This window comes from Hyla sarda, chromosome 12, assembly GCF_029499605.1.
Source record: "Hyla sarda isolate aHylSar1 chromosome 12, aHylSar1.hap1, whole genome shotgun sequence".
NCBI lineage: Eukaryota > Metazoa > Chordata > Amphibia > Anura > Hylidae > Hyla > Hyla sarda.
Window position 1 is genome coordinate 29,023,496 of NC_079200.1, and position 20,149 is coordinate 29,043,644.

A 20,149-nucleotide genomic window follows, 5' to 3' on the forward strand; every position below is an offset into this window, starting at 1 on the left:
TAATTTATACAGTATATACAGTTCACATGTAATATAGATAGTTTATACAGTATATACAGTTCACATGTAATATAGTTTATACAGTATATACAGTTCACATGTAATATAGATAGTTTATACAGTATATACAGTTCACATGTAATATAGTTTATATAGTGTATATACAGTTCACTTGTAATATAGATAATTTATACAGTATATACAGTTCACATGTAATATAGATAATTTATACAGTATATACAGTTCACATGTAATATAGATAGTTTATACAGTATATACAGTTCACATGTAATATAGTTTATATAGTGTATATACAGTTCACTTGTAATATAGATAATTTATACAGTATATACAGTTCACATGTAATAGATAGTTTATACAGTATATACAGTTCACTTGTAATATAGATAATTTATACAGTATATACAGTTCACATGTAATATAGATAGTTTATACAGTATATACAGTTCACATGTAATATAGTTTATATAGTGTATATACAGTTCACTTGTAATATAGATAATTTATACAGTATATACAGTTCACATGTAATAGATAGTTTATACAGTATATACAGTTTACATGTAATATAGTTTATACAGTATATACAGTTCACATGTAATATAGTTTATACAGTATATACAGTTCACTTGTAATATAGATAATTTATACAGTATATACAGTTCACATGTAATATAGATAGTTTATACAGTATATACAGTTCACATGTAATATAGTTTATATAGTGTATATACAGTTCACTTGTAATATAGATAATTTATACAGTATATACAGTTCACATGTAATATAGATAGTTTATACAGTATATACAGTTCACATGTAATATAGTTTATATAGTGTATATACAGTTCACTTGTAATATAGATAATTTATACAGTATATACAGTTCACATGTAATATAGATAGTTTATACAGTATATACAGTTTACATGTAATATAGATAGTTTATACAGTGTATATATAGTTCACATGTAATATAGATAGTTTATACAGTGTATATATAGTTTACATGTAATATAGTTTATATAGTGTATATACAGTTCACTTGTAATATAGATAGTTTATACAGTATATACAGTTCACATGTAATATAGTTTATATAGTGTATATACAGTTCACTTGTAATATAGATAGTTTATACAGTTTACATGTAATATAGATAATTTATACAGTTTACATGTAATATAGATAGTTTATACAGTTCACATGTAATATATATAGTTTATACAGTATATACAGTTTACATGTAATATAGATAGTTTATACAGTATATACAGTTTACATGTAATATAGATAGTTTATACAGTATATACAGTTCACATGTAATATAGATAGTTTATACAGTATATACAGTTTACATGTAATATATATAGTTTATACAGTATATACAGTTCACATGTAATATAGTTTATACAGTATATACAGTTCACGTGTAATATAGATAGTTTATACAGTGTATATATAGTTCATATGTAGTATAGATAGTTCATATGGTGAATATATAGTTCTCAAGTAGTACAGACAGTTTATATAGTGTATATATTTAGTTTATATGTAGAATAAGTTTATATCAGCAGTCTTCAAACTGTGGCCCTCCAGCTGTTGCAAAACTACAACTCCCAGCATGCCCGGACAGCCAACGGGCATGCTGGGAATTGTAGTTTTGCAACATCTGGAGGGCCACAGTTTGAAGACCACTGGTTTATATAGTGTGTGTATATATAGTTCACAGTCCCACTTTTCATGAATTTTGGAGAATACTGAATATCAAGAGTCATTTATATCATCTGTATTGATGGGGTGGGATTTATGGCAGCATAGAGGGGATGGCTTAAAGGGGTACTCTGGTGGAAAACATAATTTTTTTAATCTACTGGTTCCCCTTTAAGGTGGCCATACATGTTCAATAAGTGTTGGCCTAACATTTGTTCATCCCACGGTTATGTCTCCCATACTGCCGAACTTTTACATAGTCTATGAACAGGGGAGGAGTAAGCTGCAGTGCGAAGGGTTCGGCCGACCTTACTATACAGTGTATTACAATTTAAAGGGGACCTCTCATCAAATAAACTTTTGATATATTTTAGATTAATGAATGTTGAATAACTTTCCAATAGCATGTTAATGAAAATATGCTTCTTTCTATTGTATTTTTCCCGATCAGTCCCGTCAGCAAGCATTTCAGACTCCTGCTGGAGTCCTAAACACTCAGAGCTGCCAGCCTGCTTTGTTCACAGCCAAACAGGCTGTGAACAAAGCAGGCTGGCAGCTCTGAGTGTTCTCCTTTGTGAACAAAGCAGACTGGCAGCTCGTAGTGTTTAGGACTCCAGCATGAGTCTGAAATGCTTGCTGCCAGGACTGGTAGGGAGACCCCTAGTGGTCATTTCTTCAAAGTGGAAAATTTAATAGAAAGAAGCATATTTTTTAATAACATGCTATTGTAAAGTTATTCTGCATACATTAATCTATAATATATCAAAAGTTTTTTTTGATGAGAGGTACCCTTTAAAATTACTGTTTCTTCTTTTCCCTTTTATCTGTGAATCAGGGAAAATTGAGAGGCCTCCATATACATTAGATGGTTGTCCAGTCCTGCCGAACTTGGTTGGTTTAATTTACATTAAAGGGGTATTACAGTAAAAAAATAAAACATATTTTTTTTTTCATATCAACTGGCTCCAGAAAGTTAAACAGATTTGTAAATTACTTCTATTTAAAAATCTTAATCCTTCCAGTACTTATCAGCTTCTTTATACTCCAGGGGAAGTTGTGTAGTTCTTTCCTGTCTGACCACAGTGCTCTCTGCTGACACCTCTGTTCATGTCAGGAACTGTGCAGAGTAGGAGCAAATCCCCATTGCAAACCTCTCCTGCTCCTGACAGTTCCTGACATAAACAGAGGTGTCAGCAGAGAGCACTGTGGTCAGACTGAAAAGAAATTAAAAAAAAGAAAAGAACTTCCCGTGGAGCATACAGCAGCTGATAAGTACTTGAAGGATCAAGATTTTTAAATGGAAGTCATTTACAAATCTGATTAACTTGCTGGCATCAGTTGATTTAAAAAAAAATTGCTTTCCACCGGAGTACCCCTTTAAATTCTCAGAAGATAAATCTTGCTTACGCAACCAACGTGGGTCATGAGTAGAGATGAGCGAATTTACAGTAAATTCGATTCGTCACGAACTTCTCGGCTCGGCAGTTGATGACTTATCCTGCATAAATGAGTTCAGCTTTCAGGTGCTCCGGTGGGCTGGAAAAGGTAGATACAGTCCTAGGAGACTCTTTCCTAGGAATGTATCCACCTTTTCCAGCCCACTGGAGCACCTGAAAGCTGAACTAATTTATGCAGGATAAGTCATCAACTGCCGAGCCGAGAAGTTCGTGACGAATCGAATTTACTGTAAATTCGCTCATCTTTAGTCATGAGTAAGTCCCGCCATAGTCACAGCTATCAATCCGCATATATTGTACTTTGACTATAGCCACATCAGTCGGGGGCAAGCAGGAATCAGGACAGCTGGCATCAATGCCCTCTGATCAACAGCATGTAATGGGTAACATTTATAGATCGTGCAACTTTGCTAAAACTGGAATAATGTTTTTACCAGAAATGCTCCAAATTTACCAAAATGGCGCCAGGCTGTGCACATCTGGTACTATTTAAGAACACCAATAAAAATAAGCATCATTTCATTACAAGGGCCTACTATAATAAACTAAGTACGGTGCCTTATATCTCTACAAGAGGAAACAAACTCCATGAGGGAGATTTATCAAAACCTGTCCAGAGGAAAAGTGGTGCAGTTGCCCATAGCAACCAATCAGATCGCTGCTTTCATTTTGCAGAGGCCTTGTTAAAAATGAAAGAAGTGATCTGATTGGTTGCTATGGGCAACTGGGCAACTTTTCTCTGCACAGGTTTTGATAAATCTCCCCCCATGTATCTATAATGGAGCCATAAACTGCAATGAGACCTAAAGATGGGTGGGGTTGATGACGTTGACAAGTTCAGCCAACATATATCTGATACGTATAGCTAGCTTTATAGCCACTGACAAACACTTTTGGCAGCTTATTTAAAGGGGTACTCCAGTGGAAAACTTTTTTTTTTCTTTTTATCAACTGGTGCCAGAAAGTTGAACAGATTTGTAAATGACTTCTATTAAAAAAAAAATCATAATCCTTCCAGTACTTATTAGCTGCTGAATACTACAGAGGAAATACTTTTCTTTTTGGAACACAGAGCTCTCTGCTGACATTTCTGTCCATTTTAAGAACCGTCCAGAGTAAGAGAAAATCCCCATAGAAAACATATGCTGCTCTGGTCAGTTCCTAAAATGGACAGAGATGTCAGCAGAGAGCACTGTGGTCATGATGTCAGCAGAGAGCTCTGTGTTCCAAAAAGAAAAGCATTTCCTCTGTAGTATTCAGCAGCTAATAAGTACTGGAAGGATTAAGATTTTTTTTAAATAGAAGTAATTTACAAATTTGTTTAACTTTCTGGCACCAGTGGATTTATTTAAAAAAAAAAAAAAAAAGTTTTCTACCGGAGTACCCCTTTAATAACATGCACAATCCTTCTTTCTACTCCAACTAATAACTAGAAATTAAAGGGGTATTTAAAGGCAAAAACTTTTTTTTTATATATATATATATATATATCATCTGGCTCCAGAAAGTTAAACAGATTTGTAAATTACTTCTATTAAAAAATCTTAATCCTTCCAATAGTTATTAGCTTCTGAAGTTTTCTGTCTAACTGCTCAATGATGATGTCACGTCCCGGGAGCTGTGCATGATGGGAGAATATCCCCATAGGAACTGCACAGCTCCCGGGACGTGAGTCATCAGAGAGCAGTTAGACAGAAAATAACAACTCAACTTCAGAAGCTAATAACTATTGGAAGGATTAAGATTTTTTAATAGAAGTAATTTACAAATCTGTTTAACTTTCCGGAGCCAGTTGATATATATATATATATATATATATAAAAAAAAGTTTTTGCCTGGAACACCCCTTTAAGGTTATTATGGACCAAAATGTCAGGGTGATCGGAGGACTGTCCTTTTCACTCTCTCTATTCTACCCTTATTATTTCTTTTCTCTCTTTTTTGCATATTTTTATTATGTATTGTTCTCTATGAGACCATCTGGAGGTCCTTATATCTGTGTTGTTGACCTCAATTACTGTTGTATGTTGTGATTTGTTCCATGTTTTGGGGCTATGGAATCCTTGTTATCTTTGACAATCTCCTCTAATTGCAGAGTCAGAATATGTTTTATACCTTTCTACAATAAAAACCATCTAGTCCCCCACAATGCTTTTTTATAAGACTCATGTACACGTCACTCACATTCTTTGGACATGCCAACCTCGAAGCATTTCTGTAGCCGGCAGTACTGGCAGCGGTTCCGCGTGACTTTGTTTATGATGCAGTTCTTGTCCCGGTGACATGTGTACACCATGTTTTTCTGTATGCTGCGTCGGAAAAAACCCTGAGAAGATAGCAAGTCATTAACATTATCATCTACATATGATCCATTTATTACAGAGCAATTTTAATATTGAGGATCAAAGTCACTTCTGTATTCTCTGTCTGGCTTAGAAAATTGACATTCTTGGCGTTGTTTAAAAAAAAAAATATATTTTTTTTTTAAACATCTGGTACAGATGCAAAACTAGTGCACACTAAGAGAAGTCATGAGGTGTAACCTTATCTCCCTTAAAGGGGTTCTCCCATGGAAAACTTTTTTTTTTTTTTTAAATCAACTGGTGCCAGAAAGTTAAACAGATTTGTAAATCACTTCTATTAAAAAATCTTAATCCTTCCAGTACTTTTTAGAGGCTGTATACTAGAGAGAAATCCAAAAAAGAAATGCATTTCCTCTGATGTCATGACCACAGTGCTCTCTGCTGACCTCTGCTGTCCATATTTAGGAACTGGAGAAAATCCCCATAGCAAACATATGCTTCTCTGGACAGTTCCTAAAATGGACAGCAGAGGTCAGCAGAGAGCACTGTGGTCAGGACATCACAGGAAATGCATTTCTTTTTTGGATTTCTCTTTAGTATACAGCCCCTAAAAAGTACTGGAAGGATTAAGATTTTTTTTTTTTAATAGAAGTGATTAACAAATCTGTTTTAACTTTCTGGCACCAGTTGATTTAAAAAATAAAATAAAAAAAAAGGTTTCCACGGGAGTACCCCTTTAAAACAAAAGGATTGGACATGTTAAAGGGGTACTCCACTGGCCAGCGTACGGAAGTAAATGTTCTGAAAGAAGTTTTCGTGCTGCGGGGTCAGCCACGCCCCTCGTGACATCATGGCCATGCCCCTCAATGCAAGTCTATAGGAGGGGGCGTGACGGCCGTCACGCCCCCTCCCATAGACTTGCATTGAGGGGTGTGGCCATGATGTTACGAGGGGCGTGGCCGACCCCCGAAAAGGGCGTTCAGAACATTTATTTCCATACGCTGGCCAGTGGAGTACCCCTTTAAGGTGGTCATACATGTTCAATAAGTGTTGGCCGAACATTGGGTTATGTCTCCCACACTGCCAAACTTTTACGTAGTCTATGGACAGGGAAGAAGTAAGCCCCAGTGGCGAAGGGTTCGGCCGACCTTACTATACCGTGTATGAGCACCTTTACAATTTAAAATGCCTGTTTCTTCTTTTCCCTTTTATCTGTAATCGGGGAAAATCGATAGGCCTCCATATACATTAGATGGTTATCCAGTCCTGCCAAACTTGGTTGGTTTAATTTACATTAAAGGGGTATTCCAGTAAAAAAAAACAAAAAAAAAACAAAAACATTTTTTTTTTCATATCAACTGGCTCCAGAAAGTTGAACAGATTTGTAAATTACTTCTTTAAAAAAAAAAATAATAATAATCCTTCCAGTACTTATCAGCTGCAGAAGTTGAGTTGTTCTTTTCTGTCTGACCACAGTGCTCTCTGCTGACACCTCTGTCTGTCTCAGGAATTGTTCAGAGCAGCAGAGGTTTGCTATGGGGATTTGCTCCTACTCTGGACAGTTCCTGAGACAGACAGAGGTGTCAGCAGAGAGGCACTGTTGTCAGGCAGAAAAGAACAACTCAACTTCAGCAGCTGGTAAGTAGTGAAAGGATTAAGATTTTTTAATAGAAGTAATTTACAAATCTGTTTAACTTTCTGGAGCCAGTTGATATGAAAAAAAAAAATGCTTTTCACTGGAATACCCCTTTGGCCAGCTGTAACAACATCATCCAATAGTCCAAGAACGCCAAGATAACCAAAGAGGTGGATGCAATCAGATAAGCCAGGATAAGCATTGCTTATCTTGGCGTCATAGTCTGTATTTAAAATGCAATCAGAGCTGCAATCACGATTCTGCAGCCTTCAGAGCTGAAATCAAACACCTGCCTTGCTGCACACAGCTCTCTATGGTATCCTGGGTCATTTTTACATTGAGCCCTGTACAGGAATCTGATGTAGAAGAAAACGGCGGTCACTTTGTATTATAATACAGGCTGTAAGTAGAGCCATTTAGTATATATATATATATATATATATATATATATATATATTTACACACATACGAATATAATGTATAAATCTCCACCTGCATCTACAGAATCTGCAGCTGCTCAACCTAAACAATCTGATGAAGCCTTGCGTGCCAAATCGCATTACAGATAACATCCAGCGCTCTAATGATCTGTGCGCTCTTGTGTTGTTATCCTGTCAGTCCACGTCCCATGCTGAGGCGCACTCCTTACATGAAGAAGAACCTCTTATCCGCTCTGAATGAGACCACAGCGGGACGGCAAGCGGCTTCTAACGCAAGAATCGATAGGTATCTGTAATGCTGCGCAGCATAATAACAGTGCCAGGCCCTGTGTGTGTGTGTGGCTGGGCATTTAGTAAAGTGATGACCCGGGATTTACTCCACTAAAGCAGATCTTTAGCAACCCTCTTAAAGGGGTATTTCGGTGAAAACCTTTTTTTATTTTTTTTTATTTTTTTATATCAACTGGTAAACAGATTTGTAAATCACTTCTATTAAAAAATCTTAATCCTTCCAGTACTTTTTAGGGGCTGTATACTACAAAGAAATCCAAAAAGAAATGCATTTCCTGTGATGTGCTGACCACAGTGCTCTCTGCTGACCTCTGCTGTCCATTTTAGGAACTGGAGAAAATCCCCATAGCAAGCAGTTCTTAAAATGGACAGTAGAGGTCAGCAGAGAGCACTGTGGTCAGGACATCACAGGAAATGCATTTCTTTTTGGATTTCTCTGTAGTATACAGTCGCTAAAAAGTACTAGAAGGATTAAGATTTTTTAATAGAAGTGATTTACAAATCTGTTTAACTTTATGGCACCAGTTGATTTAAAAAAAAAAAAAAAAAGTTTTCCACGGGAGTACCCCTTTAAGGCGCACTGACACGTAGCAATTATTGGCCAGATTCAAGCAAAATTAGCTTGAAATGGCTGATAACAGAGAACAAAGGCATCAGCTTTATGGGCCTCTCTATTAGGATCCTAGTGCTGTATCGGTCATACATAGAGAGTAAAAAAAATCCTGTGAATTATTTACTAGACCACCCCACTGTTCTCCAATGACATGGTGGCTACGTACCTTACAGCCCTCGCAGGCACTGACTCCATAGTGATAACCAGAACTCTTGTCTTGACACACGAAACAGGGTTTGTAGATTCTGGGGAGAGGTGGTGGAGAGGGGGGGCTGGGGACAATTTCCTCCGAACTGGTGCTCTGGGTCTCAATAGCTGGAGAGAAGAGAAAAAAAAATAATGAAAAACACAAGAAATATTATTTATTTATTTATTATTTTATTATTTATTATATTAATTAATATATTATATATTTTTATTATAATTATACATTATATAGCTACATATGGTAATATGACTTGTCCATGTGTTCCAGAGGCTGACAATCTAATTCCTTACAGGGGTACTCTGCCCCTAGACATCTTATCCCCTATCCAAAGGATAGGGGCTAGCTACAATGTCTGATCGCGGGGGTCCCACCGCTGGGAACCCCTGTGATCTCTGCTGCGGCACCCCAGACATTCGGTGCACGGAGCAAACTTTGCTCCTTGCCGGATGACTGGTGATGCAGGGCTGAGGCTAGTCACGGCCACCCCCCCTCAATGCAAGTCTATGAGAGGGGGCGTGACGGCTCCCATAGACTTTCATTGAGGGGGCGTGGCCGTGACGCCACGAGCCTCCGCCGCTGAACCCGACTCTCTGAACGAATGCCGGGTGCAGCGGGGAGATCGCGGGGGTTCCCAGCGGCAAGACCCCCCATGATCAGACATCTTATCCCCGGATCGCCTATGCTGCTATAATTTCCTCCGTTTTACAAAAACATACCTATAAAAGTTTGGTTTCCTATGAAATTAGAATTAGTGGAATTTGCTTAAAGGGGTACTCCGCCCCTATTCTCTTATCCCCTATCCAAAGGATAGGGAATAAGTTATCTGATCACGGGGGTCCCGCCGATGGGAACCCCCGTGATCTCTGCTGCGGCAACCCACACAAACTTTGCTCCGTGCTGGACGACTGGCGATGCAGGGCTGAGGCTAGTCACGGCTACGCCTCCTCAATGCAAGTCTATGGGAGGGGGCGTGACTGCCGTCACGCCCCCTCCCATAGACTTGCTTTGAGAGGGCGTGGCCGTGACGCCACGAGCCTCCGCCCCTATTATCTTATCTCCTATCCAAAGGATATGGGATAAGATGTCTGATCGCCGGAGGCTCGTAGCGTCACGGCCACGCCCCCTCAATGCAAGTCTATGGGAGGGGGCGTGACGGCAGTCACGCCCCCTCCTATAGACTTGCATTGAGGGGGCGTAGCCATGACTAGCCTCAGCCTTGCATCGCCAGTCATCCAGCACGGAGCAAAGTTTGCTCTGTGCACCGAATGTGTGGGGTGCCGCAGCAGAGATCACGGGGGTTCCCATCGGCGGGACCCCCGTGATCAGATATCTTATTCCCTATCCTTTTAGATAGGGGATAAGATAATAGGGGTGGAGTACCCCTTTAAACAAATTCCACTAATTCTAATTTCATAGGAAACCAAACTTTTATAGGTATGTTTTTGTAAAACGGAGGAAATTATAGCAGCATAGGAGATCCGGGGCTGCGGTGCTAACCTATGAGTCAGCCAGGAGATATCTAAGGGAAAACATGGACTATAGAAACATGAGGTTCATATCATCTATGCGGCTCATTTTGAAAAGCCTCATACAAAAAATTACAGTACTGCTTTACCCTACAGCCACTATAACGTAGTCAACTGGTGGATTATGGTGCAGATACAGGGTGGGGACACCAGCTGGACCCCACAGACCTGCCATCATAGATCAGGGTGCATTCACACCACGTTTTGTACATACAGGTGCCGGATCCGGCGGGGGAAGGGGCAAACCGGGCGCTCCCGTACCCCGGCCAGATCAGCCCCGTGACTCCATTTACTTTAATGACCCGACCGGAGTCAAACGGTAACTCCGGTCGGCTCAGTTTTGACCCGTATGTGGTTTTGGACCGGACCTAAAACCATAGTAAACTACAGTTTTAGGTCCAGTCAGGAAACTGCATACGGGTCAAAACCGGCACCCGTATGTACAAAACGTGGTGTGAATGCACCCTTAGAGAAGGGCAGTGTTCCCTTCTGTGCATCTAACACAAAATTATGTTAAGGGGGAACTCCCCTGGAAAACATATATATTTAATTTTTAAATCAACTGGTGCTAGAAAGTTAAACAGATTTGTTAATTACTTCTATTTAAAAATATTAATACTTATAAGCTGCTGTATACTACAGAGGAAGTTCTTTTCTTTTTGAATTTCTTTTCTGTCTGACCACAGTGCTCTCTGCTGACACCTCTGTTCATCTTAGGAACTGTCCAGAGTAGGAGCAAATCCCCATAGCAAACCTCTCGTACTCTGGACAGTACCTGACATGGACAGAGGTGTCAGCAGAGAGCACTGTGGTCAGACAGAAAATAAATTCAAAAAGAAAAGAACGTCTTCTGTAGTATACAGCAGCTGATAAGTACTGGAAGGGTTAGAATTTTTTTTATAGAAGTAATTTACAAATCTGTTTAACTTTCTGGCACCAGTTGATTAAAATAATAATAATAATAATAATAATGTTTTCCAGGGAAGTACCCCTTTAAGGCCTGGCACACAAGGTCCTTAGGCTGACCAGCGTTAGGACGTTGGCATCTGGAAGTTTAGAAGACTTAGAAGCAGTATGCTTTTTTGTTTTGCCTTGTTTGGTTTGTGAATTAAAGGGGTTATCCAGGAAAAAACGTTTTTTTATATATCAACTGGCTCCGGAAAGTTAAACAGATTTGTAAATTACTTCTATTAAAAAAATCTTAGTCCTTTCAGTACTTATGAGCTTCTGAAGTTAAGGTTGTTCTTTTCTGTCTAAATCCTCTCTGATGACACCTGTCTCGGGAAACGCCCAGTTTATAAGCAAATCCCCATAGCAAACCTCTTCTAAACTGGGCGTTTCCTGAGACAGGTGTCATCAGAGAGCACTTAGACAGAAAAGAACAACCTTTACTTCAGAAGCTCATAAGTACTGAAAGGATTAAGATTTTTTTTAACAGAAGTAATTTACAAATCTGTTTAACTTTCTGGAGCCAGTTGATATTTATAAAAAAAGTTTTTTCCTGGAATACCCCTTTAATCACAGGGGTCTGGTCTGGTGTCTGAATATTCTTAAGGTCCGGTCTGGGGTTAAAATAATATTATGGGGTCTGTTGTCTTGGTAATGTTAGGGGTGTTGTATGGGGTCTGAATGTGAGGTCTTAATAAATGTAACAGGTTTAAAGTATAAATAATGTTAGGGATCTGTGTCTTAATAACACTAAAAAACTGGACTATGGTCTGATTAATGTAGATGTCTGGTTTGGGGTGGGGTCTGAATAATGTGAAGGGTTTGGGGTCTGAAAAATGTTAGGAGTCCAGCCTGGGGTCTAAATAATGCTAGTGGTCCGGTCTGGGGTCTGATTAATGTTAGGGATCTAGTTTAGGGTCTAAATATTGTTAGGGGTCCAGTCTGGGGTCTGAATAATGTAAGTTGTTCATTCTAGGGTCTGCATAATGTTGGGGTCCAGTCTATAGTCTGAAAAATTTTAGTGGTCCAGTCTAAGGTCTGAATAATGTTAATGATCCAGTCTAAGGTCTGAATATTGTTAGGGGTCTTGTCTGTAGTCTGAATAATGTTAGGTGTCCAGACTAGGGTCTGAATAATGTTAGGGGTCTTGTCTATAGTCTGAATAATGTTAGGGGTCCGGTCTAGAGTCTGAATAATGATAGGTGTGCAGTCTAGGGTCTGAATAATGTTAGGGGTCTTGTAAGTAGTCTGAATAATGTTAGGGGTCTTGTCTGTAGTCTGAATAATGTTAGGGGTCTTGTAAGTAGTCTGAATAATGTTAGGGGTCTTGTCTGTAGTCTGAATAATGTTAGGGGTCTGGTTTAGAGTCTGAATAATGATAGGTGTGCAGTCTGGGGTCTGAATAATGTTAGGGGTCTTGTAAGTAGTCTGAATAATGTTAGGGGTCTTGTCTGTAGTCTGAATAATGTTAGGGGTCCGGTCTAGAATCTGAATAATGTTAGGTGTGCAGTCTAGGGTCTGAATAATATTAGGGGTCTTGTCTGTAGTCTGAACAATTTTAGGTGTCCAGGCTGGGATCTGAAGACTGTTAGGGGTCCAGTCTAGGGTCTGAATAATGTTAGGGGTCTTGTCTGTAGTCTGAATAATGTTAGTGGTCCAGTCTAGGGTCTGAATATTGTTAGGGGTCTTGTCTGTAGTCTGAATAATGTTAGGGGTCCGGTCTAGAGTCTGAATAATGTTAGGTGTGCAGTCTAGGGTCTGAATAATGTTAGGGGTCTTGTCTGTAGTCTGAACAATGTTAGGTGTCCAGGCTGGGATCTGAAGACTGTTAGGGGTCCAGTCTAGGGTCTGAATAATGTTAGGGGTCTTGTCTGTAGTCTGAATAATGTTAGTGGTCCAGTCTAGGGTCTGAATATTGTTAGGGGTCTTGTCTGTAGTCTGAATAATGTTAGGGGTCCGGTCTAGAGTCTGAATAATGTTAGGTGTGCAGTCTAGGGTCCGTCTGAATAATGTTAGGGGTCTTGTCTGTAGTCTGAATAGTGTTAGGGGTCCGGTCTAGAGTCTGACTAATGTTAGGTGTGCAGTCTAGGGTCTGAATAATGTTAGGGGTCTTGTCCGTAGTCTGAATGTCTGGTCTAGAGTCTGAATAATGTTAGGGGTCCAGTCTAGGGTCTAAATATTGTTTGGGGTCTTGTCTGTAGTCTGAATAATGTTAGTGGTCCAGGCTGGGATCTGAAGATTGTTAGGGGTCCAGTCTAGGGTCTGAATAATGTTAGGGGTCTTGTCTGTGGATTTAAGGAGTCTAAAAGGGTTCTAAATGAATTTAAGGTCTGGAACAGTCTCCCATCATGGAAAAAAAATTATGGGAGTGGTATATTTTGTGCCTGGAATGATTAGATATTGGGATTATTTATGAATTTTGTTTGGTGATCTGAATTGATCAGATCTCTTCGAGTGTTGACGAGTGTTTCCTGTAACAGGAAACAGTAATTCGCAGCTACAGTAGAAAGATCTGGATATATTCATGAAAACTACGTTTCTATTCAAAGAAAAGTAAAAAGTAAAAAGCCATAGTTTATACCAAAGGAAACAGAAATGAGTCAGAGGCAAGTCTGTGGCTCCCCCGTAGTGAGAAGTGATTCAGTGTGATCTTCATCTAGCAGCCACCATAACGGTGAGGGCTGCAATAATATGGCTGACGCAGCAAGTGCATACCGTACTTGTCATCTATCCATAACTATTTTCTGCTGATGGCTACTACCGTGTGTATCTGATACAGTGGTCCCTCAAGTTACAATATTAATTGGTTCCAGGACGACCATTGTATGTTGAAACCATTGTATGTTGAGACCAGAACTCTATGGAAACCTGGTAATTGGTTCTGAAGCCACCAAAATGTCATCCAAAAAATAGAAAAAAAGTGAGGATTAAAGAAAAATAAGTAGATAACTAATATATATGAAGCAAATCCTTCCATATAAAAGTAAGAAAGATCTGCTGGGAGCTGTAAATCACTGTCTATGTCAGTGTTTTCCAAGCAGGGAGCCTCCAGCTGTTGCAAAACTACAACTCCCCAACTCCATGGCTGTCCGGGCATGCTGGGAGTTGTAGTTTTGCAACAGCTGGGGGCACCCTGCTTGGGAAACACTGGTCTATGTAGAGGACAGGAGCTTCTTCAGGGTCCTGTACAGTAGATGCAATGTCTTAAAAAAGTAACATGGAGTCGCCCTCACCTGGTGTCCAAAGAAGCAGGTAACCCTGGTACAAGTAAAGTATACAGAATATGTAATACCTCCCTGTACTGTAGGGGGCGCTACCAGACATCAGTCAGTGCATGCACTTCAGTAATACAGGTAACGAGTACAGAACATGTAATACCTCCCTGTACTGTAGGGGGTGCTATCAGACATCAGTCAGTGCATGCACTTCAGTAATACAGGTAAAGAGTACATAACATGTAGTACCTCTCTGTACTGTAGGGGGTGCTATCAGACATCAGTCAGTGCATGCACTTCAGTAATACAGGTAAAGAGTACAGAACATGTAGTACCTCTCTGTACTGTAGGGGGTGCTATCAGACATCAGTCAGTGCATGCACTTCAGTAATACAGGTAAAGAGTACACAACATGTAGTACCTCTCTGTACTGTAGGGGGTGCTACCAGACATCAGTCAGTGCATGCACTTCAGTAATACAGGTAAAGAGTACAGAACATGTAGTACCTCTCTGTACTGTAGGGGGTGCTATCAGACACCAGTCAGTCCATACGCTTCAGTAATACAGGGGTTTTACCAGTAAATTGCCCATTCTGATTGGTCAGTTCTCTCGGCCATTGACAAGTTTCACAGATCTGGACTGTCTTTGTCCAGATTGTCATTGTATGTTGAGTCTGGTTTCAACTTACAATGGTCCAGAAAAGACATTTGCATGTTGAGGCCATTGTAAGTTGAGGGATCACTTGTACATCTGTCATTCAGGTCACTGGGAAAGCTGGTTCATTATTTTCCGGTTTGGACAATGGAAAAGCTGGGTGATAGCCCCTGCGGTTGAGTAGAACTGATAATAACACATGACTTGGATGAAGCATTATAAGAGGTACAGCCATAAATGATAAGCTCTTCTCTGAGCAGGAGGGCGAATAAGGTCACATGTCTGTCAGTTGGACAAATCCCCAACTTCAATGGGGTCCGAATGGAAAGCAGATGGAGGGGGGAACAAAGTGAGTATTGTTATGTTACTAAGCAGAGGAATGAGTGGGGCTGCAAAGTGAAGAGGCGAGTCTCACCGCTATACCAGCCTCCTTATCAAATACTTTGTTATGACAACTGCTCCCAAACAACAGATGAAGAAATAACACGAGGACGCGTTTACAATGGTGATTTTTTTTTCATTTTTTACATGTGATCCTTTCCAAAAAAACAAAACAAAAAAAAAGCTGATTGAATCACAGAGGAGTTATGTTGGCATGTTAAAGAGAGTTAAATGTCAGCTCTGCTACATCAAGGGTGTTTCAGCTGCAAATACAGGGGGGAGATTTATCAAAACCTGTCCAGAGGAAAAGTTTCCCAGTTTCCCATAGCAACCAATCAGATCTCTTCTTTCATTTTGCAGAGGCCTTGTTAAAAATGAAAGAAGCGATCTGATTGGTTGCTATGGGCAACTGGACATCTTTTCCTCTGGACAGGTTTTGATAAATCTCCCCCTGTCACAATCTTTATAAATTTTAATCGAGTCTCGCTAAGTATAAATAACCAGATTCAACGGTGATCAATCGGTGATAACATCTTCCAACCTGATCATAATACAAGAACTTGGTAAATATCACAGCGTGTGTGAACACCGCCTAATTCTGCAGACGGGAGAGGGAAGCCATTATTATAGTGGTGCAGCCTGACAGCCACACTGCTGCTTGACCTTTGCCCCGGAAGCAGAGTGTCAAGTCTCTTTCCAAATACCACAGCTTCAGCCATAGTATCGGGACAGCCCAACAATATGTCAACTACAAACACTACAATGACTTACTGCCGGATCCATCCTACAAACACTACAATGACTTACTGCCGGATCCATCCTACAAACACTACAATGACTTACTGCCGGATCCATCCTACAAACACTACAATGACTTACTGCCGGATCCATTGCCTGGCAGACCCCCCTGACTACATATGGGGCCTCAGACATAATCTGTGTACATCTACTTAAAAGGGCTGTCCATTTTAGTGAATTCTGAGTTAATAGAGGAGGTTCCCATATTCAGGATCCTTGTCAGATTACAGAGAGGTTACAAAGAGCGTCTCTCACTCTGGAGGATTTGTCCTGTCCTGCATGGCACAGACAACCCATTGATTTTTATAGGCACAGTGTAATGCTTTATTCCACCTGTGGTGGCGCTACAGCGAAACTTAACTCTTTCTTTAAATTTCCTATAGATATCAGCTGATCTCAGTGAGACACTTTGAGATCAGAATAAAGGGGTAGTCACAGAATAAGGGATAAGTGTCTGATCGCGGGGAGTCTGACTGCTGGGACCGCCTGTGATCTCAAGAACAGGGCCTTACCACTGAGTGCTCTGGCCCTTCTAAGACCACCTGGTCTCAGCAGTGATGGTCGCCAGGTCAGCTGAGTAACTTCTTTAACCAGTCTCAATGGTATTGTCCAAAAGTCTTATGTGAATGGGGGCCGCCCGACTCTTTAGACAGATAATGTTGGAGGAAAGAAGAGTTGAGCATGTTGGATTTCAGGAGCCCAATCCTTTTGTTCTTGGGATAAACCACTGCTAAAGTTGTCTGGCAGCAGATTACCCTTCCTTTCTCCATTCAGAGCACAAGCACATTCATCCGATTGTTCATGTGCATGGAGGCATCGAGAGAGATAGCTGTCAACCAAAGAAATGTTGCATGTGTATAGGATCCTTTACTGCTGAGAGACCCTTTTAACAAGTATAGATTGTCTTAAGCGGAGGATCCCTTTAAACTGTAGTCTAGTTAAGAGACAGCTAAGGGGGGGCATCCAGACAGTCCCCCAACATCTGCCACTGGTGGAAACAAGGATACGACAGGTTGACTCATTACCTGTACCATTTCCTCCGTAGATAAGTGGCGCCAGACATGCCAAATGATCGTTTTTTTTCAGCGACAGCTTTTTAAAAAAATGTATCCGTGGGGAGTTATATAGGGAAAACGTATACAATGAAGACAGATTACAGTGCGGCTTCCCCTCGGTGGATACATTCACACAATTAGAGGACGCCACTTCTGACAACAGGGATAACTAATGTGCCGATCTTCCTCTCTAGGCCTCGCTCAATTAAAAAGACGGAAACAAAGGGACAATTTTTCTGACATCGCCCATAACTTGGGGGTAACCCCGATGAGTTGGAGGATGGGTCTTAATTACTGTCCGCGCTAATTGTGATCCGGAGCTAATAGCATCTGACAAGTCTAATAATATTATACTGTGATTATACTGAAGCCGCAGAAGCAGGTGCAGGGGAAACATATCCCTGGGGCGTCATGGCCTTCGTTCACATCACTCATTGTTTTTGAAAGTGGCACAAGGGCATCAAACCCCAGGGTGGGGACTGCTTGGTAATATTATGGCACCGTGATGTGTCTATTAATATGATAATATCGTCAAATTAGGATGTTACTGCCAGAATAAGCTGTGATCAACGCAAAGCTGAGTCATCCGGAATTATTTACGGATGGGTGGATAGATATCTAACTTATATTGTGTTATTACCACCGACTTGAAGACTCCACTCTGCTGCAGCAAACAAAACGGGCTCTGCTTCATCTACAAACCGTTCCAGGCATAGTTATTATTCAAAGCAGGTACTAGGAACCCCTCACACAATACACCAGGATATTTATACATAACACAATACAGAAACGTGCCCGTTTCCTCCCTCCTCGCTGCGGATCATGTTATCGTCCTCACATAACCCTGGCCCAATTGTCAGTTGATCCTGAGTCACTAATCTCTAAGTCCTGCTAAAAAAAACCCTGAAGTGAAGCTGTGACGGGTGACACCCTCCGGCATGGCGCACATAGTATTTATAAGGAGAGCGTGACTCGTGCAATGTAGACAATCCGCACTACCTCTACACTACAGCCGTAATATACTGCACATGACGTGACTACTCCACCTTGTTATATAGCACATCTATGTATAAAGATTAGGTTTCGTGTCCATATAAAGATGCAGCACAAGCCATCTGTCGACAGGTCTGAACATTGTCTGAGATCCGATGCCATTCTGCATTAAGACAAAAAATTTGCTACACTACCAGACATGACCAGCAGACAAAAGTGGTGCTGTTTTTATTTTAATTTAATTTTTTACAATATTGGTACTTGGTCTTAAAGGGGTATTCCAGGCAAAACCTTTTTTTTTATATATATATATATATATATATCAACTGGCTCCGGAAAGTTAAACATATTTGTAAATTACTTCTATTAAAAAATCTTAATCCTTCCAATAGTTATTAGCTTCTGAAGTTTTCTGTCTAACTGCTCAATGATGATGTCACGTCCCGGGAGCTGTGCATGATGGGAGAATATCGCCATAGGAACTGCACAGCTCCCGGGACGTGAGTCATCAGAGAGCAGTTAGACAGAAAACAACAACTCAACTTCAGAAGCTAATAACTATTGGAAGGATTAAGATTTTTTATAGAAGTAATTTACAAATCTGTTTAACTTTCCGGAGCCAGTTGATATATAAAAAAAAAAAAGTTTTGGCCTGGAATACCCCTTTAAAGAGGAACATTCTGCTGTACTGCAAATAGTTGTACTCGGACTTTATTTATAGAACCATAATACAGAACCTAAGGCAGTCTATGGGGGTCAAAACTGGAGGGTACAAAGTTTGCTCCATTAGTTGCTGTATTAGGGTGCGTTCACACGCTCTCTGTTTTTGCGGGTTTTCCGCAGCGTATTAGAAAGGGGCGGGCTCTTCTCGGCTGTCCATAGCAGATTGTCCGCGGCAGAATTTATGCTGCGGAAAATCCATGCAAGCCCCATTGAAGTCAGTAGGGACTGCGGCGGATTTTCCTCAGCGTAAATTCCGCCGCGGACAATCTGCTATGGACAGCAGAGAAGAGCCCGCCCCTTTCAAATATGCTGCGGAAAACCCGCAAAAACAGAGAGCGTGTGAACGCACCCTTAGATGGAAACAAAAGAAAGATTCCGCTCACCCCTCCACGTTGTAGCTCCAATTGTCCAAGTTGGCCAGGTACAAGGGCGTAGCTACTGAAAGCACGATGAAAGTGATGAGAGGAATCCCTTTTACTAAGGGAGGAAACCAGCACTCTAGTCCATACTTGGTGAATGGTATACAAATTTCAAGTTTTATTTAATCCAAAAAAAGTACTCTTTATTAATACATGAATCAAAAAAGACAGACAAGATTCTTAAAAACATTTAAAACAGGCCTAAAGCAGCCAAAGCACAAGACAGGGTGAGCTCCCTCAACAAAGGGATCCCCACCCAGGGCACCTGCCTATTACAGTACATCAATATCGTCCCTATATCATACAAATAAGCTACCGCATAACACTAAATTCATCACAACAGCCCATATACAACCTGTATTCTCATGTAGCAAGTAGTGGTGAAGTGACACAGGACGGTTAATGGAGGTGTTACCAGGCAAGTGCCCCCCTAAAGACCCCACGCGTTCCGTTGCCCGTCGGCAACTTCCTCAGGGGTGTTGTGCTTCTATTTCCTTACATCTGTCTTATATATATTCCATAATCAACTTAATTGCAAAGGTCTGTTTGACCAGAAGGAGATACCTGTGAGTCTCTGTGGTTTCATGTCCGAACTCCACTTCCGGGTCTCCTACCCGAGCGCTGTCACTCGCTTGAACTTCCGGATCACACCCGTAGCTTCACATATCAACCACGCATGCGCACTCCATACTGCAGACTTCCGGATCACATCCGCAGCTCCGAAACATCATCCACGCATGCGCGCTCCATACTA

At 40.5% G+C, this 20,149-nt stretch overlaps 1 protein-coding gene across 4 annotated transcripts in view; it reads right to left on the bottom strand.

Annotated features, from left to right (window-relative positions):
- Positions 1 to 20,149, bottom strand: part of RARA (retinoic acid receptor alpha) — a 202,196-nt gene that overhangs the window by 14,363 nt on the left and 167,684 nt on the right. For all 4 annotated transcript variants that reach the window (XM_056547854.1, XM_056547853.1, XM_056547855.1 and 1 more), the window contains 2 exons: positions 8,641 to 8,789; positions 5,376 to 5,517 (listed from right to left, as the gene is read on the bottom strand). In XM_056547854.1, coding sequence (XP_056403829.1) covers positions 5,376 to 5,517; positions 8,641 to 8,789 — 291 coding nt within the window. The remainder of the gene's footprint in view (positions 1 to 5,375; positions 5,518 to 8,640; positions 8,790 to 20,149) is intronic.